Genomic DNA, 12,671 nt, shown 5'->3' with positions numbered 1-12,671 from the left:
TGAGACCATCTCTGGTTTGTGGGCCATAGGTCGAATGCCACTAGTCTATACAAATATTCAGAAACCTCTTGTTTTATCTATCAATCTTGCTTGGCTACACTGTGTGTTTATTGTCCTGAAATCAGTTATAAGCCATAAGAAAACCAATATAATTTCTTCCTCCCTTATGAAAATGCATTATCTAGTTCAGTGGTTCTCAACCAATCAGCACACTGCTGTCCCCCATGTGACATCCTGTTACAACATTTTTTTAACTGATACACAACAAGTAAGTTGTGTGGGTGCAGCCTACATGACATGGTGACAGCTACAAGTGTGGCCCAGTATGGCAAACAGGTTGAGGACCACTGATCTAGTTCTTGACTACTGCGATAACCTAAGATCCAAGTATAAAAGCAACAGCTATAAGCTCTATTCTCAAATATTGGAAGCTATTTAAGGGCCCATAAAAAGGCTACAGAATTTATTTCTAATTTATAAAACATAAATAGATGAGAGTTAAGAAAGACAGAATCTTTATAAGAAGCATGATTACATTCCCTACTGTGCACCTGCCTATTCTGTTAGTTCTTAAAACATTAATGTGTTCAAAGCCTTCTACATTATTCACCAAAACCTTGAAACTGTGAAATTATAACAGAACAGATAATACACATATTTTGACATGTATTCCAGCATTGATCCTGGATAATGAATACATTCCTCACATCTCATCATCTTCCCCACTAAATTATCTTATTCACCTCAAGAAGTCCAAGTCATGAGCATTACCTTCCAAGTTTGCTCCACACCACACGCTATTTCTAAAAGGCCAGGGAAAGCTCTTACCTTAGCTGTCAAGTGCTTTTAAAGGTATTTGGATGAGACCCAGATATTCCCACTAGAGTAAATGACAATATTTCTGAACTTATCTACAAAGCTGGCTTCTCTAGGCAATTAAGACCTCACCTTCTGAGAAACTTGCCCATCACAATAATAAAACTGCAGGTGACAAACAGACTTTGTATACCTTTCTTAATCTGGGAAACAATTTTTCCCTTTTGCACTGTCCAAAAAAAATCCAGAGTAGGAGTCAGCTCTTGAAAGTAATTTCAAGTCACAGGTGAAGTTTCCTTGCTGAAAAACCAGTGGAGGAAAGATAAGAATTGGGCACTAACGTTTAAGACAAGTGAAGATCTTTGAAGGTTGTCAATCACGGAGAGAAGAGCCACATGTTCCGCACAACAGCAGATATACCCTGAGGAACTAACCAGAGATTGAAGGTCTAATTTTGCTAACTATGAACAAAATAAAAGCAGGAGACATTTAATCACTGCAACCAGGCTAACCGATTTCCAAATTTAATCTCCATTATGGGAAAAAGAGACCTGCTCCTGATATAATTTGAAGGGAAAAAGAATGTTCTTTTCAAATTTATCCTGAAGCAGAGAACATACTTCTTCCAGTCCACAATGAACCTACAAAGGAGGCAGCCAGTAGGTTGAATCACAAATCTACCAGCAGTAACAAAGAGAACACAGAGTATGCTAAGTATAATTATAAATTTAAATGTTATCCTTAAAGCAACAAGAAGATAGTTGATTTAGCTGTGCTGGAAGAAAAAACAGGAAATGAAAGGAAGCTAACAAGCAAAGGGTCCAATATGAATTTAAAATTTTATATGTACATCAGTCTCCTTTGATATTATTTGCTGTAAAGTCAAGTTTAGTATTTGAATTGTGTTAATGTAGGATAGCCAACAACAGCAAAACAACAGAAATACAACTGTGTTTGTTACACAACGGAGTGACTGCAGCTACTGAATTAGATAGCCACAAAGTAAAGCAATTTTAATGTATTTTATTTTCAGATGTTAACATTCAGGACCCAACTGTATCTGTCAACAAAATGAGAAAGGATGAATGAAATACTACAAGATGGAATATTTCTTCTTGTTTGTAGACATATGGCTATGGAACTATGGAAGAATAAATAGTCTGAAAAAGTTAAAACACTGAAATATGCAACTTTTCACAGAGTACAAACAAAAAAAATCAATCGTATGCTTTCCCTGTAAATACTTAGAGCTACGTATTTTGAAATGTATAGTCATTATTTCAATGAAGAGGAACAGTAATTTGAAACAGGTGCTTGTCAAATTTTTGTGTTAAATCTTTCTTAGAAGTCTGAAAATCAAGTTTCTTTAATAAAGAATTAGCCATTTTCCAGTTAGCAAACATTTGTTTCCCACCCCTTTTTCCTTCCCATGGAAACCTAAAATTATTATGCCTTTTTACAACTTCCCTTGCTCATATCTGAGAACTGATTGTTTTCACAACACTAGAAATCATCTATGTTGTGAGAAAAGGAGCACAAAACAAAAGTTCTTGCTTTGTATATAGATACTTCCCATAAGAAGTGGCTTAAAAAAAAACTTCTTGACTGAGTAGTATTCTTTAATATAGATGTTTAGGATCAGGTTTTTAAAAAAAGTCTTCAGATACGTAGGTGCAATTCCATGCACAGGTCTAATAGAATCGGCACACCAGTCCAGTCAATCTAAGGATCCCCACGTTACATTTAGGGCATGGTTAAGGTGTTAAGCACACCATAAATAGTAGGCTGTGCGAAGTGGCTAGTATTTGCTTTGGAGTCAGCCAATTCGGGGGACAGTGATTCAATTAGGTAATTCGAATCACTGTCCCAAATCAATTTGGCCAAATCAGATTTGGAGATTTGGAGATTCGTCTGCTGCCAAATCAGCCGAATCAGACAGGCCCCATCCCCTGCCTGCTCTCCCAACCCCATCAATGGCTGCCCGATCCAGCCCCAGCATCCTGGCTCTCTTTTTCTTTCAAAAGTCCTGCTCTCACTGACTCCTGTGCTGCATGGGGGGGGGGGGGGGGGGGGGGGCCGTCTGCCATGAGCCCCCAGAAGTCCCGATGGTCACTAGTGTGGGGCTTTTTTTTTTTTTTTTTAAGAGCTGGGACGCTGGGGCCAGACAGGGCAGCCATTGACAGGGCTGGGAGAGTGGCCAGGGGTCAGGGGGCGCTCAGGAAGACTGGGGGAGCAGGCAGGGGATGGGGACTGGCAGGGATGGGGACTGGCCATGGTCCACTCTCCTCTCCTCTAGACACCCTGCCCCCCACTTACCAGCACGGAGTCTGTGTTCAGCTGCCTTCAGCGGCAAGCAGAGACTGCCTGAATCTCTCAGAATCTTTTCCAAATTGATTTGGAGGGCTTCGAACCAATTCAGACCTTTTTATTGGTCTCCTGATTCGATCTTGATTTGGAGATTCAGCCACCGAAATGGGCTGAATCTTCTCTGAATCAAACGAGCAACCGAAGCTTCCCAACAGCCCTAATGAATAGCAACCCTGTCACATGTGAAAGTCCATTTGATGACGTGATAACAGCAAATGAGCCACAAAGATATCCCATATATAAACATATACCTGTCGTTCATTTGTATCATACTTTAAATTGAGAATGTATGACATGTTGGGGCTGACCCATTACAGATCAGGATCTGAGGCAGCTGCCAACACCTACCCGATTGGTGGGTAGGTACAGCCCCAGGTCCTGGAATCAGCAACCCCACTTGGATCCTCTGACGCAGATGGGAGGGATGCCATAAGTCCGACATCAGGCTCACTGCACCAGGACCTCAGTATCTAGCTGGGAGCCCAGGTGCACACTTTTTTTTTTTTTTTATATATATCCCAGGGCACCTACAGAAGCAGCTGCTGAGTTAGGAGTGCCCCACTCCCTAGTTGCAGGTGTGGGGCACAGAAAGCTGGGAGTGATTTTGGAGATGGAATATAACATTTTGCAACCCCTAATCGTGCAATTGCTTTAATGTCTGTCAGCAACTAAATGTAACAACAGCTGTAATTAATTGCAAGGGAAAATATTCATAAGCACAAAATTGGGGTACGGTTAGACAGACAAATTATATTGAGTTAATGGGGAGGAAGGGAATACTTTCCATATGCCAGCTGCTTTACAGAAATGACTTTGTGTGTTCATTCCTACCCCACAGTAAGTGAAAGCTAGAACAGGACAATTTATCCCTGATGGAACCAGGGTAAGTTTTCATGGTGTAGCCTCCATTTACTGCAGCAGAGGAATGAACATGAAACACTAACTGTTGAGCAACTGGCAGACAGCGAGTACCATCCCATTTCTTAACTGGTATAATTAGCCTGTTTGCTCATATCATCATATCTCCAACTGACAGGGCAGGTTGGGTCTCTTCAAGGACCTTTCAGAGCTGTAAGAAATGTCTTACAATTCCATATAATTTTCAAATATATCAAGTATTTTGCCTAAAATACTTGATCATTTAACTTCAATATTCTAAGAACATAAGAACTCTAATTTAGAGAGAAGAACTGCTTCCAAAAAGTCTAACAGTGATAGAGAATTATATTAAAGAGCAACAAAAAAAGTATGCATTAAAAACCAAAACAAAATGCACGGGAACCTTTCATATATCCAGTTTTGTGAGCTGCATACAGAGCTGATGAATAAGTAACTATAATTTTTATGGTAAATAGTAGGATGGATTCATACCTGAACATTTCTATAATGCAGCTCTCTCCTTTCCACTCAACATAACACTCAAATGGCATTATTGTCAATGTTGTAATACCTAGATCTCTCATTTTCTTTACACGTTTATATGAAAGTTGGGGCGCAGTGTGATACATATTCTATGGGAATCCCCGCGCATGTATCAGCAACGCAAAGAATCCTCTCTGCGGGAACCCTCCCAGTCGTGTGTTTCTCATTGGCATTCACCAACCTGGGATGCAGCCTGCAGGCATGGAGGGGGGAACCCCTATGGGAGTTTCCCACTCCATATTTTCAGTTCCCCTATGGGAATCTCCCTGTAAGGTATACCTGCAAAGCATGTCTGAAGTGGGGTGAGGGGATTCCTGACTTGCAGACATGTCTGAAGTCAGGGTAGGGCACCTAGGGCTATTTTATCGTAGGACTGGGCCCCTGAAGCCCTAGGACTGGCAGGAGCCTGACTCTGTGGGGTGATAGCCCTGGCTGCATCTGTAAACATCAGTGAAGTGGATCAGATTTGCCACAACACATCCCAGCACAGTTGATGCCACTCAAAAGACAATGTTTGTTTCCAGCCTTAATCACTCAAAACCTAATTCAGAGATCACTGGAAGTCAATGGAAGCTTTATCCAATGACATTTAGAACTGCTTTGGATCCTGAAAGGGTCTCGAGCTAGGACACCTTTAAAAATGCATTTCAGAAGCAAGATGGCAGGTTAGGAAGGTACTGAACTGCATTAAATACTTGCAGTGCCAAGATAATTGCACATGGTATATCTAGCTATTATTTGGCTTGCCAGAAATAACATAAAAACCATAGTAAGTATTTTAACAGTGTTTGTGCGTTAATTAAACAATAATTGCATATTTTTATTGCACTAGGGACTGATAAATCAAGATCAAAGCAAAATGATGCTAGGCATTGAATAAACATAGCAAATTGGAGTAATTACACTTACTGAATAGATTACAGAGTTTTAAAATTTCTGAGTGATCATCCTGCCATTGTCACTGTAATTGTAAGCCATCTGTACAAGGAAAATGTGGATATACTTCACATTGTTAAAAAATGGGTATGTATGTGGGCATACTACAGGACATGATGCTTTTGCAAGTGAGCCATAAATTCAAATAAATAACAAGTCTTTCCACACAAATTTTTCAATAGACCCAGTAGATGGAGCTGTAGGTGTTATAAATACAGTGTAGGCCTGTGATTCTCAATGTTTTGGGACTCAAGGCACTCCTCCATAACTTCTATGAATTGAGTGGCACCCTATTTCAAAAATGAATGCACGTCTTATGGTGCTTGCCTCCTTGCAGAGGGGCTCAGCGGTTGGGGTTGGGGATTGGATAGGCAGGGGCAAGCCTGAGCTTATGCTTAATGGCTCGCACCTCCTGACACCTTTCAAAGGATCTAGTGACACCACAGTTGAGAATCATGTGTGTAGACACAGAGTTCAGAACTGACCAAAGCAATCCAAAGCAGATGCATAAGATACATATTTTTTTTATAAATCAGTTTTGCTCCCTCAGTATGTGAATATATAATGGCAGACTGGGTTTTTTTACATGTACATTATTGTTCATTCACCTGTGTATTTACACAAATGATACAGTCTATTATGAAGAAATGGCATGATATATTTTACTCATCCCTGAGGTATTGGAACTTGGGGAAAAAGTGACTGGCTTAGTCTGGCACCTCTGAAACAATGATTCAGCTCCCATTCCTAGTGCTTAGGCTAGTAAATCATTCAAAATATTAGGGACACAAATCTTGCTTCTTAGCACACTGGCAACCTGGCAACGGTTGACCTATATATTCTGTTCTAATTTGATGTAGTAGATTTTGGATACTCTGAGCAATTACTCTAGTAAACTTTTTCACACTATAGTCTAGTAAACTATGCCCTGACAGAGATGTATATATCATGTTAGGAATTCTATTACACGCCGGAAGTAAAAAGTTTATTCACCTGATATTCTACATTTTAAATCCATAGAAAAATACTAATGTAAATACCATGGGAAGAGTTCATGGAAGAACTATTGCAGCATGAAAAACACTGGCAAAAACATCTATTTACTTTTCTTATTGGAGCTGAAAGGGTGAAAATTCTGGCCAAAACACAATCGCTGAGTGTTTTGTCATTGACTTCAGCAGGGGACAAAATTCTACTTCCTCCACCCGCCCCACATATGCACACTCGGTTTTAGAGGATCATATTGCTAATAGATCCTGAACTCATTCAACATTCATGCCCCTTTCCACAGCTGTACTTGCAGTGGTATAACATGAAGACAAACTAGGTCTAGGAATAACATAAAGACAAACAGATCTAGGTTAAGAGTTTCTGAAAAGGGATGCCTAAAAATCATACTCTTCAGCACTAATTAAGTAAATGAATTAAGTATGTACCTACATTTAAACACATGCAGCTTATACGGATGTGTGGAGAGCTTGCTCCGACATGCTGGAAATCCAGTGTGTCAGAGCAAACTCGATTAACTGAATCTGCTGAAGCACAGAAATTGATGCGCCCCAGCAGCTTTCTGCGTCATGTCTATCAGGGTCCCCGTGCTGAAAAAATGGCGGCGGGGTACTCTGAAATAAAACAGTTTGATGAGCTTTAGTTCAAAGCACCCCACCACCATTTTTTCAGTGAAGAGATGCACGTGACGTGTGGGCACTTTTAATTAGTGCAGCTCGCTAATTAAAGCACCTGGTGCCACATCCCAGAACATGTGTAAAAATGCCCATGAATGCTCCACTTGAAGTTACCTAGATTCATCACATGTTTAAAATTAAGTACATGTTTAAGTTCCTTGCTGACTAAAGGGTGAAAGTTACAGACCTATATCACTGGTCTGGTTAAGTACTTAATATAGCAGCACTCATTGAAGTTTCTGTAGAGGACTTCTGCCAATAAAGCAGAGATGATATGTACGTAAAAGGAGATGTTGAGTGCTCAGCCCTTTTGAAAAACAGATCTTTTAGATGTCTAAATATAAATTTTGGAGACTAAATTTAGATTCTTTAAAAAAAAAATCTTGGGAGCTAATTATTAGCTTCTGTAAAACAGATTTTAAGAGTCATGGGAGCTGAGCACAAACCCATTTAGAGAATATTTAGTTTTTACAATGTTATAGAGTGGGGATGCATGTAATTTGGTACTAAATTAGGAACATATCACTACAATAATCTGTAAATAAGTACAAAGATATTCTATTCTGCTGCTCTTATTGAAGATTGTAGAAACAATTTTCTAACTGTGATAATGCAAGTAAGGAAGGAAATCTTGTTCCAATCATCAACAAAATGTTATTTTAGGTAGCAATACTTTCAGCTATAAATCAAAGTTTTCTTTCTGGAAAAAACAAAACAAAACAAAACATACACATATATATAAAATTTGCAGTCTGAAGAGGACTTTTTTCCAAATCAAGCTTCAGGCATATCATATTGCACATTTAAGGAGTCCTTAAATCATTTTATATCATTTAGGACTTGGCTACAAATAGAAGATCCTGCAAAGTAAACTAGGATATGAATTTACAACAAAACAATTACTCTGCACTTAATCCCATTGCAGATACTCTTAACACGCACAGTAAATACAAATCAGATAAATTCACTTTTGTAGATTCATACTCTAAGTTACTTTGTGGTAACTTCCTTAGGAAGACAAGCCCGTAACTTGATGAAAAAGGTAAAATAGTGGGTTGTGATATATACTGTTCTATTTTTAATAAAAAGAAAAAGACAGCTTTATTTAAGAGTCTACTCTTCATCTTCAATTTTTTATCTGGAAGGTATTTTGTTATTTGAATTTTGTGGGAAATTCCAGAAAGAAATGAGTATATTTATTATATATCCAGGGCACTGGCTGTCTTGAACAGACTAATTTGATATGTATTATTAGCATCTTACTACTAGGGACCAGTGGAATTTGCGCCGGAAGCATGTTGTGCAGCAGCTCCTTTAATCTTGCAGTGTCCCCCGCACGTCCCCTGCTGCTGATTGGTGGAGGGGCCTTGTCAGCCTCACTGCTTGCCCCAATGGCTGGGAAGCAAAAACCTCAGTTTGAATTATACCACGGTTTTTGCCTCCCATCCGGTCAGCAGCAAATGGCAAGGCTGCCAGGGCCCCTCCACCAAATCAGCAGCAGGAGGCAAAAACTGGTGTATTTAAAACCATGGTTTTCTCCTGCCCACTGATCAGAGGTGAGCAGCGGGAACCCTTTGCCAGTCCGTGGGGGGTGCACTTCTGCAAGATTAAGGGAGCTGCCCCACAGCACACTTCCTGCGTTAATTCAGTGTTACCTACTTATCACATGTTGGCTGGGATGGTGTGGTCAGGGATGATCTTGCCTTGAGCCGGGGAAGCTGGACTAGATGGCTGCATGAGGTCGCTTCCAAACCTACTTCCCTATGACCTATGTAAATGAATAAATAGAACTGAATGTATAAATTATAATTATATATTTGCTATAATTTCTATAACGGAGGACAAATACACAAGACTGGTGTGACTTACTTATTACACACACACACACACACACACAAAAATCAATGGCATACACAGATATGCCAACTCCCACTATGATCCCTTTTTACTGCACTTTGCAGTCTCTATTATCTTCATCCTTGAAAAGTCCTAAAGACCCTTACAAATTTGGGGCACATTTTACCCAGTTCAGCATTATAGCCAGTGCTTGGGTAGAACATGAAAAAGTATTTAAAAGTACACAGCAACACTACACAGTTCTGTACAAAAGTACAAAGGTAAGATAACAATAACTAATGGAAAGTGAAAGAAAAATTTAGGAAATGAAAGTATAATTACCCGGAACCAGAATTTGACCAGAACATAGGCTCTTGCAAAAAGTGCTATGGATTTTTAATGGACGTAAGGGCCCTGACTTTTAATTCATCTTTTGAAAGATGGCATTTCTAACAAGTATCATTCTTAATATAATACATGCTGCAAATTTGGGACTGACTAGCGTAATGCTGCCTTTCACTGAACTGCCAGCATCATTTCCTTCAGTACCTGGATTTTCCACAGTTTCTCACATGCAGGTATTGGATAGGTTCAATACTGCTTAGTTTGTATGAATTAATGAGTTCACAGCCCAAAAGGGTATAGATGCAATTTACTGCCTCTCCATACTCTGTGTGTAAACCAGGAAGCCTGGATGCAACAAGCTGTGAAAACAAGATACACATAGGCATTTAAGACTGGCCTGAGGTTAGGAAGACTTGCCTTGTACCATCAGTTAAAAATTCTACCTCCTCTATTCAAGAGATTCAAGAAAGGTTACAGGGGGTGGAAGTTTGCAAGATAAAGGAAGGAAATTAAAGTACCTGTAATGTGTCACAGATATAGCAGAAAGTTTGTGTGCACATGCGAACAGGTTATGCTGTTAGCGCATTCCAGTGATAAGTTATATACATCAAGACTACAAAAAGTATGTGGAAAAGACAAAAGCCTATTAGATCCCAGGAGCGAAAGGTAGAAGTTGATTGTGGGGGTTTCTCCCCGAGGGCCAGCAGAGTGTCAACAGTCTTTCGAATGTGACGAATATCCGACTGCAGGATGTCATACGGAGAGCAGAGGTCAGCCTATCCCGAAGGGCAGCCATTAGAACAGAAAAAAACAGTGCATAAAATTAAAAATACAAAACTATAAAGTGTTTGATAAATAAAGTATCATAATATTTTGTTACTAGTATAAATATGTAGGAACAGATTAAATGAAGCAAGAAACACTCCTTTGTTTCTTCTAAATAGTTAAACTAGTGTACAATATTAAAATGCTAACAGAAATATGGGACACAAGCTAAGCACTCAATCCTGAAAACCGTTAAACAAATATTTTAATGGGACTAATTATAGGATTCAGATTTTGCAAAAGCAAAGAACAAGTCAGATCTGATAGCAACTGAGACAAACCATGGTACTGAAATCTGAAGAAAAAATACTAGAAAAAGAAACCATTAGGAATAGATGTAAAATTATTCACCTAATACTGTAAACACCATAAAATCTGGTGATCAAATAATTTCTGTTGGACAATGCCCTGGTTGGAAATTAAAAAAACCTATCACTTAAAAGCATAAATATTAATTTAAAGGGCATTTCTAAGATAAGCAGTTGGACAACCAAATCTCCTATTAAATGTTTTAAAATTTAAAACAATATACTGTATAAACATATCCATCCTATCATTAAATTTATTTTGGAAGCTACTAATGATTTAGGGAACAATTTTGTTTGGAATACAAGCATCAAAGCAAATTGCACCAAGCAATAATCATGAGGCAGACACGATAACTCCTGTTATCATTAAGCAAATCAAAACCAAGTAGCACACTGATAACTTTAAAATTTGAAAGACCTGTATAATGTGTCTTGACTTGTATCTTAAGACAAATCTCTCCTGCCCATGTAACCTCACTATCAACGTCCAACTTAGTATATATACACATAAGAATATTTTTCGAAAAAGACACAGTAAGCATAGACAGTAGGAAAGACAAATCCCCATTTCAAAAGAATATTTCAAACTGGTCCTTAATAAACTGTTTTGTTCAAGCGTACTTGGATATTAAAGGAAATGAATGTCTGGGGTTAAAAATGAAAAGGTTTAGATGTCCAATTTTATTACTATGAATCTTCAAAATGTAGTTTAAAAATAAGTCATTGATCTTTTGAAAGTATAAAGAACCGCTGATGTCTGTAATGCGAACAACAAAGTAGTAGCAATTGTGTTGCCGATGTACAAAAAGGAAGAGAATTCTCTTTTCTTGGTGGTGTTGGTTTTGGATTTAACAGGAGTAGAAGGATGTAAAAGGCGTATGTTTTTTCACACAAGTCATGAAATGCGACAGTGGGGAAAAGATCTCATTAGCTGTGGTGGTACCAGTTTCCCCTACTCACTTTTTTCAGGGGGGCTGCACACTTTAACTCTATATTCAATAGTTATGTAAATCTCAAAGAAACACCTGAATTATGATTAAAAATAGAGGAAAACGCATACATAATTTAAAAAGTAAAATAAGCTTTGTTTAAAATTTTGAATTAAAGCATTAGATTGAGAATATATACTGGTAATAAAGTTCAGAAACTTTTTAATTATAAAATTACTTCCACAAAACTAATTTAGAGACCACAAACTACTAAAAAAACCCCCCAAAACCCTCGATGACTAGCAGAAATTAAACGTATATAGTTTTACTGAAGACACTAATACATCTAATCAAAACTCTGTAATGAAATAAGATAAATTTAATACCTGATAAAATTATACACAAATAATGAAAGCCTGAGATGTTCTGAATCTAAACTTAGGTGCACTTATTAATATCAGACCATTTTCTCTCTAATTAGAGACAGATACCATCAGAGCAAACTGCAGGCACAAATAATTGCAGTTAGTGAAGAACAAAGCAGCTGACACCAGGTCTAATTTTACAGAGGGCAAGGAATCTGCTGACCAGCGATTAGCAAAAGGAGAAGAATCCAGGCACAGAAGCCAAAGCATGTAGGAGAAGCAGAAGCATGCAAAAGGAGTATTTTACAAGAACTGCCAGGCAGCATTTTAACCAGTGAGATTAGAAAAAGCCTAAAGACCATCCGACTGTTTTGCACATTTGCATATACTCTGTGGTAGTGAAGCATTTGCAGAATGAAAGCCAATATTTCTCAAATTAGCAAATATTTCAAAGCATGCTATTCCATTTTTGCCCGCTTGTACTAAGTAAAAAGGATTATACTATATGCGTCTCTCTATTGCTTCTGTAATGGAACTGGGGATAGAATATTCCATTGGTTTTTGGTAACTAAGGCATTCTGACTTACATAACCAGCATTTTACAGAGGCTGTGAAATTAAAGTGCTAAAACAAAACTCAGCAAAAAGGTACATTATAGAAGAAGCATCAGGTTGAAATACTCTGCCTTCCTCATTAAAAAGCACACTATTATTAGTCACAACTAAAGAGTTAAGCATACCTGTTGACCCATTTATCATCAGCTTTTTTTACAAGTGTCTGAAGCTGCGTGCCTAAATGGATCATGCAGCTGCCAAAGCTGCACATGCAGAATAAATG

At 38.4% G+C, this 12,671-nt stretch overlaps 1 protein-coding gene across 5 annotated transcripts in view; it reads right to left on the bottom strand.

The window, feature by feature from the left end:
* The window catches only part of LRCH1 (leucine rich repeats and calponin homology domain containing 1), a 217,300-nt gene that overhangs the window by 8,862 nt on the left and 195,767 nt on the right, over positions 1-12,671 (bottom strand). For 3 of the 5 annotated variants that reach the window (XM_059728090.1, XM_059727981.1, XM_059728013.1), the window contains one exon: positions 9,926-10,183. The exons of the other annotated variants lie outside the window; for them this stretch is intronic. In XM_059728090.1, coding sequence (XP_059584073.1) covers positions 9,977-10,183 — 207 coding nt within the window. In that variant the 3' untranslated portion in view covers positions 9,926-9,976. The remainder of the gene's footprint in view (positions 1-9,925; positions 10,184-12,671) is intronic. 5 annotated transcript variants of the gene reach the window in all.

This window comes from Alligator mississippiensis, chromosome 1 (assembly GCF_030867095.1).
Source record: "Alligator mississippiensis isolate rAllMis1 chromosome 1, rAllMis1, whole genome shotgun sequence".
NCBI lineage: Eukaryota > Metazoa > Chordata > Crocodylia > Alligatoridae > Alligator > Alligator mississippiensis.
This window is presented reverse-complemented; position numbering and strand designations above follow the sequence as displayed.